Source organism: Orcinus orca, chromosome 11 (genome assembly GCF_937001465.1).
Source record: "Orcinus orca chromosome 11, mOrcOrc1.1, whole genome shotgun sequence".
Classification (NCBI taxonomy): Eukaryota; Metazoa; Chordata; class Mammalia; order Artiodactyla; family Delphinidae; genus Orcinus; species Orcinus orca.
In genome coordinates, this window is record NC_064569.1 from 99,293,769 (window position 1) to 99,307,438 (window position 13,670).

Genomic DNA, 13,670 nt, shown 5'->3' on the forward strand with positions numbered 1-13,670 from the left:
CAAGGGGACCCACGCTTCTTCCTGGGGGTTCCAGCTGGGAAGACCAGCTGGTAGCGGTGCCCATGGGGCTTGTGGGCCTCTTCCCCGAAGATCACTGGGTGTGAAAGGCAGGGGTCCGTCGGCCCATCAGATGTCATCGGTGCGTCTCGGCACATTCTGTTCAGTTAGAGTAGATATTTTCAACTCACAGATATCCTGCCTGGTCCTGCCCCTACGTTGTCACAGCTCACAGGGGTCCCCTTCCTCCAGGGGGTGATGACAAAGTGTGGGGCCCTCTCACCTCCCCGCCCCCGGCAGTGGCCGGTTTCTTCCAGGTCAGCCCTGGGCCTGCAGCCCCCGGGTGGGACCCACCGCAGCCCTCGTCTTCCCGTCGGTCACCTCCACGGGTTGGTGGTAAACAAGCGTGTTGGTGCCCAGCACCCTCCCAGGGGCCTTTGTCCCGCTATGGAGGGTCGGGAGCAACTTCCGGTCAGCCCTTTTAAAAGTGTACCTTGGGGAGGTCACTGCTGACCAGCGTGCAGGGGCCTCCGTAGCACCCGCAGCTCTGTCGTCGGCCTGCTGCAAGATCTTGGGCCAGTCTCTCCCCCGCTGTGAGCCGGTTTCCCCACCTGCCGCGCCATCTCTTTGACCTCCACCTGTACCGTCGGGTGGGTCTCTGGAAGGTTCGGAGGGGCCAGGCATGGGGTAGCTGCTTTGGGCGTGTGAGAGTGTTCCTGGGCTTTGAGCTGGGATCCTCTGCCTTGTGAGGAGGTCACGTGGTGGCAGGTTCTGTGGCCGTTCAGGACACCCCAGGGTGGAAGTGCTTCCAGAAGGGCAGAGTCCCCTCCAGGAGGGAGCTTTACTATGTGTTGGGTTCCCAGAGAATGCAAACAAAGGTTTGCTGCCTTTCTCCTTTTTCCAGTTTTCCAGAATCATGTTAATGAGCGTCTATTCCTTTTGCAACAGAAAAACAAAATTTAAATTACAAAACTAACCACCTGGCCAGAGTGAAACTGACCCGCCCAGTTTCTCACTGCATGTTTTCCCCAAAGGAGAGATGTTAACACGAGGCACAGGCGGTCACAGTGAGGGCAGCACCGTCGTCCTGGTGCATTTTGGCCATTTAAAAGGAGTAGAGGCCACTTAGGGGGAGGTGGTGCTCTGATGCGGGGTGCCCCCCTGCCCCCACCAAGAGGCGGGAGGCAGAGCCTGTCCTTACGTCTGGACATCTGGACGCACGTTAGGGATGTTCCGAGGCTGATGCCTGGAAACGAATCTGTAGGGAAAGCGGGCCTCTGTTTTGTCGTCACGCTAGAGCCAGGCCGTTATTTCGCCGTTCCAGACACCGCCCTCGTCCGTGACAGACCCCACGTAGCGGATGTGCGTCTGGCAATGGCTGGCTTTTCCGGAACCGACTTGGCGATCACCCCGGTGGTGACGGTTGCCTTTTGTGAGGACCTACTGTGTGTGCCGGCCAAGCTCTTGGGAATTCCGTGTTCGTTCATTTGCTCTGATGTCAGCTTCAGGCGGTAGGTGTAAACGGCCCCTTTTTAAGATACAAAACTGAGGCTCAGAGAGGCCAGTTTCCTGAAGACCACACAGCCCGGAAGGTTCTCTGTGGCCTGTTCGTGGGATCCTCCCCAGGGCTAGCAGGTCTGCCACTAGAGGCTGTGTCGACTTGAGCTCACCTGCACCCTGGCCGCACTGCCTGCCCTGGTAGCCATCGGCTCCCCAAGTCCCTACTGGAGCTATTGTGGCCCAAGTGAAGTGGCAGAGCTGGGGACCTACCCCTGGTGTGTGCGTCTGGCAACTCAGGGAGGCTGGAAGACGTGGACCGGAGGCTCGCTGGCCGACCTCTGGCTCCTCCTGACCCATCTCGGGCCCCTCTGAGGGCTTGGGGGCCCGGCACAGCATCGCCCAGGGCCAGGCCCCAGCGCTTCCCACGGCATCTCTGCACATACGTTGAGGGGTGGTGTCTGCACGATTTGTTAGCAGCTGGCGTTTGCAGGGAGGGTGTTTCTCCTACGTGTGACCTCTGAGAGAGGCCAAGTTGAATGCTGAAGACCAGTGTTGACAAGGCAGGGCTGAGCCCTCTGGGGGTGCGGCTGGGCCGTGGGCCTGGGCCCTGAAGCTCGGCTGATATCAGAGCTCCTGCTGGCGGCTCAGAGCCTCCTGCCCGAGGCCCGCGCTCAGCTGTGTCCACGCAGGCCCCAGCCCTGGCAAGTTGGCCAGCTGTCAGACAAGAGGCTGGGAGAAATGTCTCCAGGCAGCAGAGTGCAATGACTTGTCTCACGTCCTCAAAGTGCCCCGGGGGTGGTCGGCAGTGGACGCGACCATCTGCTGAGCCCCACTGTGCGTGGGCACAGCACGTGCGTTGTCTAATCACGCGTGTGAATCTGAGGAGGTGGCATCGCTGTTCCTTTATTACAGATGAGGAGACTGAGGCTCAGAGACGTGAAGGGGCTCGTCCAAGGTCACAGGACAGAGCTGAGATGGGAACCCAGCGGCCTCCAGCCACGCTGTAGATGGACGCAGGAATGTTCCGCAGGGCAGGGGCGAGGAGGGGCCGGGGTGAGGTGGGGGTCAGCCTCCGGGGCATCCTGCTGGGCCTGGTGCCGGTGCCAGCAGACTCTGCCAGCCTCCCTGGGCCAGAAGCTTCCAGAGGACAGAACCGCCTCTGGTCAAAGAGCCGCCAGATGGCCTGGGCCAGCGCTGCCATCCAGGTGGCCACGTCGTGGGGCACGGGCTGTGAGCAGTGCCGGCGCCCGGGTGGTTCTGGGGCAGGGAGAAGGGAGCATTGTTACGAGCCAGCCTTGGGCTTGGGACTTGTACTCTTGTCACCTGTAATGTCACAGCCCTACGAGGTGGACAGGCTGTCCCACATCACAGGGTAGGAAACTGGACCAGAGAGGGCAGTCTTGTGCCTGGAGCCACACAGCAAACAGGGGCAGCAGGTGTGGCTGACTCCCCCTCACTCCCACTGCCCCACAACCTGCCTCATAGATCCTGGAATATGGGGGGCTGCCGTTCGGGGTTCACTAGTGACCCTGAGACAGGCTGAGGCCCCTGGCCACCCTTCCAGCACACGATGTGGGCCGGCCCATCGAGAGAGGGCAGGCGTGGAGGCTCAACCCGCCCCTCGGGGGCGCGATGCACTCCCAGGAGAGCTTCAGAGGCTCCGAGGGCAGGGGACGCGCCGTGTCCGACCGGAGCATGCAGGCATGGGGAGCAGGCCGAGGGCGCTGGTGTTGCCAGGCGCCTCTTTGTGCCAGGTGCCGGACCAGGGAGCCCAGAGGTCGCTCAGCCTGGTGGTTCCGTGGTTGCTGTTGGGCACGTGGGTGAAAGGATCCGGGGGCACTGAGTGTCCCGGAGAGAGGGCATCCTGTAAACGCTGCCGTGGGGTCAGACGTGGGGGCTGCTCCCTGGCCCCAGCACGGTCCCGTGGCCGGCTGTCCCAGTGAGTTTTCTAGCCATGGCCACGTGTGGTTCCTGTGACTTTCAGGTATCCAGCCAGGGCCCCAGAGCCGCCCCTGCCCCTGCAGCCGGAGCTCCACTCACCCATCAGGACAGAAACCCTGTCCCCGCCGGGTGCGCACAGCGGGCGTGGGGTAGCCTGCGGAGCAGCCGGCATCCACCTCCCCTTGCTCTCCTCTGCTGAGCGTGGCCTTCTGCTGTTTCCCCTCCCGCAGCTCCTGTGCCCTGGAAGCCTGATTTCTGACGCCAGCGTCAGCTAGAGGAATATCGACCTAGGCTATCTGCAAAAGGGGGGCCTCAGTGGCTGGGCCTGTGGGGTTCAGCGTGCCGCCCACAGTAGTGCCCCTCTTGAGCGCCAGCCGGGCTGTGCTCGCCGTCCAGAGGGAAGAGAGTGGGTGGGAGTGCCGTCGGCTTCCCCGTGCTGTTGGAGGGTCCCTGGTCTGTGGTCTCTCCTGGGTGGGCCCCAGAGCTGTTGCCCCATCGCCCAGGTGAGGTCACTGGAGCTACCCCAGCCCAGGTGCCGCCCGGGAGGGGTCGTCAGAGGGATCCTCACCGGGCAGTGGGGGTTTGTTCAGCCCATCGCACTGTCAGGAGAGACAGGGAGGGAGTCCAGCCGTCCAGGCAGGGCTGTGCGGCCTCAAGGCCATCCTTTCTTAATGGAGTGGCGGTGGGGGCGGTAGGTGCTCCCCTCGACATAACAGGATGGTGACGTGCTCACCAGAAGCCCGTGCAGGCTCTGTGCGGTGGTGGCAGCCAGGCCTGGGCTGACCTCCTGGCCCCCAGCTTCTCTCGGAACCTGCACAACGCTCTGGGCCGCAGACCTGGTGGTCCCCGTACTACAGTCGGGGAACCTGAGACCGCGAGAGGCGCTGGGCAGCGTGTGTGGGGGAGGCACCCAGACCTGCGTGACGCGGGGTCCTGAGGCCACGCCGCGTGTAGACAGGGTGCAGAGGGCTTCCAGGTTCCCGTCTCTGAGCACCTTATGAGTCCCACGCGTGTCCCAGAGGCCCTGCTGCCGAGGAGGGCGCTGAGCTGCCTGGCGGTACCTGGAGAGACTCAGCCCGACGGCTCCCTGCCTGGCGCCCGCACAGCTCTCACCCGTCCGCAGGGAGCTCGGCCCCGGTCCGCCGGTGGCAGGGACACGCTCCTGAGAGGACCGGCGTCTGTGGGAGCCACACACCTGCGCCTGGGCGCAGGCAGGAGAGCGTGGGGTCACCAGCACGCTCCCGGGGCCTTGGAGCCCGGACCCACCTTCCTCCTGGCCACCCCGTCACACGGGGCCTGGGGCAGAGGCCTGAGAAAGGAGCGGGGCCTGGGTAGCTGCCCCGACCTGTGAGTCCAGCCGAGGCCCAGCAGAATTCCCAGTCATGGAGGCTCAGACCTCCGTCTGGATTTGCTGTTTTGTTGTCACCGAGGACGAGCCATCCCTGCTTTGGGAGAGCCTGTGCGCCTGTGGCGGCCGGAGCCCGGGGCAGGGCTTCTGGGCCTGTGCTTAGCCTTCGGGGCCTTGGTGTGCACGGTTGCTCGGTCCTAGGGTATGCCCTCACTGGCACATTCGGGAAAGACCCAGAGTCACGTCTGCACTTTCTGTTCCTAGGTATTGGGCATTGTTCGACGAGCGAATGGGGACGTTTCCATGCCTCCTGGGTGCCGGGCACCGTGCTAGCCCTGAGGGTCACACCGCTGCCTAAGAGGTGGTCCCTGCCGCAGAGCTACCTGCCTGTGGGGAGACAGGGAGTGCGAGTGTCCGTGAGCTGATTTCAAGGGACCCCCAGCCTACCGCTAGAGCTGACCTATGGCTCCCGGTCCAGGAGGCCCCCCTGGGGGAGGTGACCTAAAGGATGGGTAGGAATTAGGCCTTTGATGGCAGGCCAACATTCTGGCCCCAGGGAACGGTGGGTGCCAAAGCAGGGCTGGAGTGAAGGGGGCAGGGGTGCCGTGAAGCGGCGACCTCGCTCTGCCAGGAGCAGGCGCCTCGAGTCTCGCCAGCCCCCTTCCTCTGCAGACGCTGGAGGATGTGCGTGGCTGGGCTGCAGGGGAGCCAGCGGTCGGGGTTTGAGTGTAAGTCCAGCACCAGGGGTGGCAGTGGGGCAGCCAGACGGTCAGACAAGGTTTTCTTTGCGGTCCTTCGCCTCTAAGGCCCTTAACGTCTGGGCGCCGAGGCAGCTTGTCGGCAGCACACAGCAGGCTAGGCCCATCTGCAGGTGCGGCATGAGGGGGTGAATGAGCGGTATGGGGAGAGGCCGCACTGAGCCCCCGCTCGTGCTCGGGCCGTGAGCCACCAGACCTGCGGAGCTGACTCCTCGGCCACTTCATTTCTTGCAGAACATGGCTGGTCCCAGAGCACCCCCGAGAAAGTGCACACCTGTCGTGGCCTTCAAAAGACGCTCCAGGACCACACGGCCAGGTGGACGGTGTTTGCCCTGCGTCTGGGTGGTGAGGCAGCCCAGGAGGTGAGCAGCCTGGCCGGGAGGGGAACATGGACCCGGTCTTGGGAGACCCCAGCACCAGCCCCTTCCTCGCAGGCCCCAACCCGCAGCCAGCCGGGCCCACCCTGCCCAGAGTTCCCGAGGGCCGGGCTCGGCCTGGCCCCCGGCAGGTGGAAGAGATCCCGCTCCGCCACCAGGAGCGAGGGAGTAGAGCAAAGGATTCCCTGTGCACTCTGGTCCCGCCAAGCCCCGCACCTGCCCTGTGGCCCGATCACGGCGCTGGCCGGCTGGCCTCCTGGAAGCAGATGGAAGCAGGGAGGCCCCACCCAGTTCGTTGGCACAGAGACTCCCCTGAACCAGCTCTGTGCTGTCAGCGCCCACGGCCCCCAGCCCACCTCTGACGAGCTGTCCAGCTGGGTGGGCTTCTTTGGTGCCCTGAGCTTCGGTTTACCCGTCTGTAAGACTTAGGCAGGAATACCTCCTAGCAGAGTTTGGGGTGCACAGCCTAGAACACCCGTGGCTTCGGTGAGGGCCTGGGGGTGGGACACAGCCTTTGCCCCCGAGAAGCAGCAGGGGTTGATAACCCACCGAAAGACAAAAAACTCCCCAACGTGGCGCTCTCCTGGCCTCCTCTCCCTTCGCCGGAGCTCAGCAGCGCCCGGCCTCATCTATTCGTTACTTTGGGTTTATTGTGCTGGGGGCTGGGTGAGAGGAAGGGGTGGGTCGAGGCGAAGCCAGCTCCTGCCCCGTGCAGCGTGGGGACTTGTGGCAGCCTCTGCTCCAAGTGGCCAGGGGACTTTGTTAGCAGCATCTCTGAGGCAGCCAGGAGGGTTTCAGTGGCCCAGGAACCCAGGCCTGCTGTGGCCACGTGGCTTCGGGTCAATTTCACAGGCTTGGGGAGGGCATGGAGGTGGCCCTGTTAGCAAGGACGCTGCCAGAGGTGGCTGAGTAGGGAGAGGCGACCGCTCTGGGGCCTCAGGATCTTAGCAGCTCTACGGGTGGTCGTGGGTCTGTTTGCCCATCACTGGGACAGGGTGCCCACCTGCCGGGGGGTATTCCAGACCCCCGAGGTTCTCTGTCAGTGTTACAAAGCGTCTCCTGGGACAGCATCTGAGGGCTCATGGGAATGACCACACTGTAGCAGAAGACTGAGCCACAGCCTAGGGTCAGACTGCCGGGCCCCAGCCTCACCCCACCTTCCCTGCCGTGTGATCATAGGGAAGCCATGGCCCCTGCCTGGGGTTCTGTTTTCTCATTTGCAAAAAGGGCGTCCCTACTTCTCCCTGCCTCCTTACCAGACACCAAAGAGCAGAAGGGGATGCCAAACCTGGCTGAGAAGCGGGGGTCTGGCTCGGGACCAATCACAGCCCACCACTTGCAGAGATGAAGCCTGCTACGCACACGGCCCTCACCAGTCGTATAGGCAGGAAGGGAACTAAGGTGTTATTTGTTTTCTTTTTTGTTTATGTCGTGCTACATTAGAAATATATGTGTGAAGCGGCTTAGAGCAATATTGATAATGCAGAAGAGTAAAAATAAACAGCTGAGGAAATTGGGGCAAAGGGAAAATCGCAGGTAGGCCTAGAGAGTCCATGTCATGTAGGCATTTCCCAGTTCTGTCAGTTCAGCTCTGAGCTTCCTAGCAGCCAAAGCAAAGAGGGAAAGACTATCCCTTGCAGGAAGTGCTGTTTAGGGAGTCCTGTCTCAGCACAGTGATGCTGAGAGAGAGCTGCCTGGTGCAAACACTCAGGGTTACCCCAGAGGCCCCAGTGAGGCCGGGCAGAAAGAGAGGGAGGGAACTCCCTCATGCTCAGCACAGCTGCACCCCTCCATCATCCTGAGCATCTCACACCTTGTTTCATTTAGTTCTCCCAAACCCTAGAAACCTAGGTTGAGAGAGCGGCAGTGAGGACCCCCAGCCCTCTCTGAGCCTGACTTTGACCTTGTGTCTCTCCGTCCCCCAGATCTACATTCTTGCAGCCACACCTGCTGCCCCTTGGAGAAGGTGACCCCAGAAAACCAGGGTGTTTCAGCCCCAGTGTTTTGGGCACGAAGTCACATTGATGCAATGGTCTCCTGGCCGGTAACGTCCCCCTGCGAGGCTCTGAGTGACCCCTGAGCTGTGCTGGGCCTCGCAGAGTCTTAGGGCAGGGTGGGCCAGAGCCGGCAGGGTACAGATGCAGGGCGTGCACCCCGCACACACCCGGGGCTCCTTCCCAAGACTTACCCAGCACCTCTCTCTGCTCCCAGGTATCACCCCTTAGTCCCGGCACCCTGGTCCCTGGCTGACATCTGGAACGTGGACGACCGTGCCACCCTCAGGTCAGCGCAGCGTTTCGAGCTCCCCACCCCCTCCCTCCAGACGCCACCCTGGGCTGGGCATGCCTGAAAGGACACACACGCACATGTGTCGCACACGCATGTGCACACACGCCCACACGGCCTCTGGAGGATCGCTGGGCGGGTACTTCTCGCACATTTGCTCGGGCTCAGCTGCGGGCGCTCCCCCCGCGGCTCTGCCCTCCCACCAGCCTCTTTCTGCGGCCGAGGGACCAGGGTCAGTAAGGAGGCAGGGGCTCGCCCAGGTCTCACCCCAGGAAGCTGGACCCATGACGTTTTCCCGGCCCCCCTGCACATAAGCTGAATGAAGCCGCCTTTGCAAGGAGGCAGCCACCGCAGGGCTCCGTGGTGGGGGGGCTGGGGCCGAGCGCTGGGGACCAGTGACCGCCGGGCAGAGCTCAGGGGCTCGGCAGGTGAGGAGGTCCCAGCCTGCCCCTCCGCCTCGTGCCCTGATGGGGCTGCGGTGCTCAGAGTCTACTGGGCCCCCCGCCCCCGCCCCGCCCCCAAGCGCCAGCCCGCCGTGCAGACTGTCAGGCCCACTTGGCTGCTTGCAGCCTCCTGGGGAGCCTGTGGGGCCGTGAGGGTCGGGGCCAGACTGGCGGCGTCTCCCTCCCCTCTGTTGCCATGGCCAGGGGTAGGCCTGCCTCCCAGGGCTGTGTGGAGAGGACCCGGGACCCCTCTGCCATCTGGGTCTCATGTGTTTACAGGTCCAGCTTGCCCGCCAGACTCCGCAGACACCGCCCCGGGGCTTTTGTGTCTGCACGCAGGGCATGCGCCAGCCGGTGCCCGAGGGTGGGGTGGGACGCGGGTAGGGAGGGGGGAGGTCCCCCCTGGGGACATCAGGGACAGAGGGGAAAGGGGGACATGAGGGGGTATAGCATGGGAAAGGAAGAACAGAGCAGAGGCAGAGAGCAGGGCTGGGCACAGGGAGAAAGGAGACCCAGCAGAGACTGACCTCGCGGCTGTGTCTGGGAAGACGGTGCCTTCCGGGCTTTGCTCAAGGCCGTCCAGCGCAGGTGCTTTTCTCGGCGCCCGCCGGGAGATCCCCTCAACGTCCCACGGGCAGCAGTGGCAGCCTCCTGGGTCCAGATGAAACGTAGGCACTGAGAGGTGCATCCCTCACACAGGCTCGGGCACCTGAGTGTGAACCGGGGACCGAGCCCCAGGCCCTGACGGACAGTTGCAGGAGGCCACAAGGGCACGTGCCCAGGAGTGGGGAGGGGCTCCCGGGCCAGGGCGCTGGTGGCTGTGTGAAGCGGCCGAGGCCCAGGACACACTGTGCGACGGATGGGAGATGGGGCCAGTGCGCACAGTTGGGGCTCACTCAGTGCTCGTCCAGCGCCTGAGGGACCACCAGGACGACCACACAGCCCGGTCACCGCGAGGACGAGTGCGTGCCCGGGGCTGGCGGGGAGGGCTGCCCCCTCCGTGTGTGCACACCCTCCTCGTTCCACCCGGGACCATCCTGTGCACCCAGAAATGGGAGCTTGGGGGCTGGGAGCAGCCCAGCTCCGGCCTCGTCTGGGGTTCTGGAGGTTCTTTGGGGGCCAGGCGAGCCCTTTGGGCTGCTGGCTTGGGCTGGGAGAGCAGTGAAGGGTTAGGGGGACAGTGACTCACTTGGTGAGGTTTGTTTTTGCAGCGACTCGTAATTGTTCTCCTGTGAGTCTGCCCGGACTCGGCCCAGGACGGGAGAGGTCTGGGCCTGGGCGGCGCCCCGGCCTCTTTCCCTGCCCCCGTGCCCTGGTGCCTCACCCACGTTGGGCAGCAGACAGGAGCCACGTGGGCCCAGTCAGCACCCCGTGCTGGCCAGTTTTCTGAAGGGAATTGTCCCTGTCCTCCCTGGCACCCTGGGTTCCTGGGATAGAGGCTACCCCATTCGTTCTTTAGGAGTTGGCGTGAATGTGTGTTCACGGGAAATCAAGGCTTGGGCGGTGGGCCCCCATCGCCCCATGGCAGAGCCACGTTCAGAAGCTGTATCTGCGGGGCCTAATACGGCCCCGTGTGTAGGGCCAGAGCCTGGAGAAGGGGCCCCACGGCGATGCCAAGACGTGACCCCCATCTGCTGTGCAGATGCACATGTGGTACCTAATCTTTTCACCCGTGGACAAAGGGGGCCTCCAAGCCTAAGGGGCAGGAGTTTGTTCTAACATCAAACATCCAAGTGTACTTTATTTAACCAGACAGGAAAATTAAGGCCCTAAATACCTGGCACTTGGTCTTTTTCGGTCCGTGTGAAGACACTGACAAAACGCAAAAGGCCGGCTTCCGCTCAGGGCTTAGCTGTTGGCGCTGAGCAGTGCTCTCTGGCTGGGTGCAGTGGACCCCGGACGGGAGGAGGACGGGGGCAGGGATGCCCACCCTGAAAGCCACGCCTGGACCAGGTGACTTGGATTGGTTGGCTCTCGCGAAGCACTTTCTGTCCTGTGGGCCGGGCCCCGAGCCCACGCTCTTCCCGCGCAGGTCAGTCTTCACGGCAGCCCTGCCAACGGGCATCTTTCCGTGCCACTTTCCTATGGGGGGTGAGGCTCAGGGAGGTCAAGGGCCAGCCCCGGGCCCCTGAGCCAGGAGCGAGCCGCCCAGCAGGGGAGGTGGCAACACCTCCGGGCTCTGGGAATGCGTCGGGGCTGCCACACATCCCGAGAGGCCGTCTCCCTGGGGGGCAGGCTGAGCGGGGGCTGGGGGAGGGCTGGGGTGGCCCCCGGCGTGGACTAGAGGGTTTATAAGGGGTCCCCCTGCTGGAGTGAAGCCAAGAGGCCCTCAGACCCAGTGACGCCGGGGCTGCTGCCCGTGCAGCCCGGGTTTCCTGCCCCGGCCTGAGCTCAGCTGGGTACTTGCCTTCAGACGTTTCCCCTGTCAGAGGCCTTGTTCCCCAGAAGCTCAGCTGTGTCCCGCCCTGACTGGGGAAAGAGCAGGCTCCCGCTCTGTCCCCCGGGCCCGGCTCTGAGCTGCCCTCCTCCAAGAACACGGCGCCCGCTCAGCCTGGCTGGCCTGGGGGAACTGGGGAGCCAGAAGGCCCGTGGCCGTTCACCCCGAGGAAGGGAAATTGAGTGTCTCAGGTGGGGGCTCCCTGGGGTTACCCAGGACAGGGGGCTCTGCTCTCTCGTAGTAGCCGCGAGACCTCAGGCAGGTAGGTGGAGACGTCTCCGGGTCTTCGTTCCCTCATTCCTGTAACGCCAGGGAGGCCGATGACGCCTATGCTGGCGGTGTGACTGTGGGGAAATAACTTAGCCTCTCTGTGTTCATTCCCTCACCCCCAGATCGGGTTGTGATGAGGACTGACGGAGCTCCCCAGTGCGATGGGCTTGGGTCAGTGCGTGGAGCGTTCCAGGGGACAGGGTGTTTGCCCTTCCCCAGTTTCCGACGGGGAGTGCGTGCCCCAGGAAGTGCTACTACGTGTATTTGCAGCAACATCGGGCCAACAGGGATTCGAACCCCGAGCCCTGTGGCCGGGATGCTCGCTCTTCCCCACTGAGCTCCCCACCCCCGTGGGGCAGCCCGCAAGGAGCAGCCACTCCCGGGAGAGGCCTTCGGGGAGGACGGTTGTTTGGTTCGTGCCTGGGGAGTTGTCAGTACAGCTGTGGTCACACAAGTGAGGGGGACAGTGGCTCCAGCGCTCCGTGCCATGCTGAGTCACCCTTTAGAAAAGGCACTGGCTCCCCCTAATTCCACTGTCTTGTTCCTTGACCCAGGCCCCTCACCGGCTCCTGACCTGCCCGTCTCCGTCAGAGCGCAAGGCCAGCTGTGCCCCCTGGTGCGTGAGTAGCACCTCCGCTGACGGTTGCTTTTCGAGGGCCCCACTGCTGCCCGCGGCCTGGGTCAGTGCACGGCGACCCCCTGGGCCTGTCTACCCGTCTTTCAAGTGGAATTGGTCTCGATCCTGGGTTTTCGCCCTACACAGGCTGGGAGGGATGGCCGTGGCTGGACCCAGAGCGTTGCCTCTGGTCTCCGCCTTACATCTGGGGTTCTGAGTGAGATGCTGTCTGCTGGGGCCGTGCGGAGGGGGCTCCCCAGAGGGGGTGTGAGGCGTGCAAGCAGGACAGGGGTCTTGAGGCTTGGGAAGTGGCCGGTGCTGCAGGGGGTCGGGAGGGCCCTGGCCCTGCATCCCTGGGGTGGGTCTTCCCCGTGTCCCTCGGCAGCCACCCCTGTGCCCCCTGCACTGGACAGGAAGGAGCTGCCGGCCTGGACCATGGGGTGGGCTGTGCTGGGACGGCCCCAGAACACAGGACGGCGCCTCGGGCCACCTGGTCGAGGCTGCCCGCCCTTAGGCCAGTGAGGACACATACCCCGTCAGTCAGGAGGGCATCAGGGCCGGTGTCTCGGACATAAGCCTTCCCGGGGACCGCCCGGAGCCCCCCGAAGGGCTGACAGGGCTTCTGGCAGCGGGGTGACTGGCAGCTCGGGCGCGAGGACGGTTCTGAAGAGGGTGCTGCCTGCGCCTCTCCCTGGCCCGGCCCTCCAGGCGGGGCTGCTTCCCAGGTGGACTTCCTCATCCTGCCAGGCCGCCCTGCCCGCCTCGCCGCCTTTGTCTTCCCGGCGCTGTCCGCCCTCTTGTGTGCGAGGCTGAGGCCCGGCGCAGGGAGGGGACCGCTGCCCTCTGGCCCCGCGCGGCCTTGGCCGTAGCCACCCCGGGCTTGGCACCCACCGACGTCTCGGTGAGGCGTCTGGGAGCCCCGACCCTGCCGCCCCAGACCTCCCCGCTGCAGACAACCCCCAGGAGAGCCGTTGTGAAAGCCACACCCCCGGAGGGAGTCCCTGGCGGCCGGTGTGGACAGTTCTAGAAATGACGGGGTTGGGGGAGTGGACCCCCGGACACGCCGCGCACGGAGGCAGCCCTGGGCCTCTGCTGGCTTTCTCACCCCCTTTCCTGCCTGAGGGCCTCGGGGCTCCAGGCCGGGCTCCGGGGCTCCCGGTGTTCAGTCGGGCTTCCAGTGCCCCCTGTCTTTAGGAAGCAGGGGTGGGGGCTTCCTGGGGGAGGCCAGCTCCCTGCGGAGCGAGGTGAGGCAGCGGCGCTCTGCAGCTGCGCTTCCCCTGGGGCCTGGGCCGCAGAGCGGGGTGAGCCTCAACGCCCCCACAGACCAGACCCTGCGACCTCAGGCTCCCAGAGCGCTGGCCAGGCCGGGAGCAGCGGCGCCTCCGTCAGCGCGGAGCTCTCTGCCTCCTGCCGCGCCCGCTGCTCTCGAGCACCCGGCGATCGCAGGGGAAGAGGCTGCGGAGCAGCCCCGGGGCGTCCAAGGAGTCCTGGCTGCAGGGCCTGGAGGGCGGTCGAGAGGAGACGCCACTGCCCCAGGAGCCAGCCCAGGGCAGGGCCCCGGCGGCCGTGGCAGGTGGACGGGGAGCCGCCGGCGCCAGCGCTCGCCGGCAGGGCCCCGCGACAAGGTCCTCCGAGGGCCGCCTGTGTGCTCTCTGAAGGAGGTTCACGGAAACGTCCGCGTAAAGAAGCAGGGGTTT

General features: G+C 64.5%; 1 protein-coding gene across 1 annotated transcript in view; it reads left to right on the forward strand.

Annotated features, from left to right (window-relative positions):
• Positions 1-13,670, forward strand: part of LOC117196450 (uncharacterized) — a 41,056-nt gene that overhangs the window by 19,743 nt on the left and 7,643 nt on the right. Inside the window, exons 2-3 of the mRNA XM_033404958.2 lie at positions 5,779-5,906; positions 8,133-8,204. Coding sequence (XP_033260849.2) covers positions 5,779-5,906; positions 8,133-8,204 — 200 coding nt within the window. The remainder of the gene's footprint in view (positions 1-5,778; positions 5,907-8,132; positions 8,205-13,670) is intronic.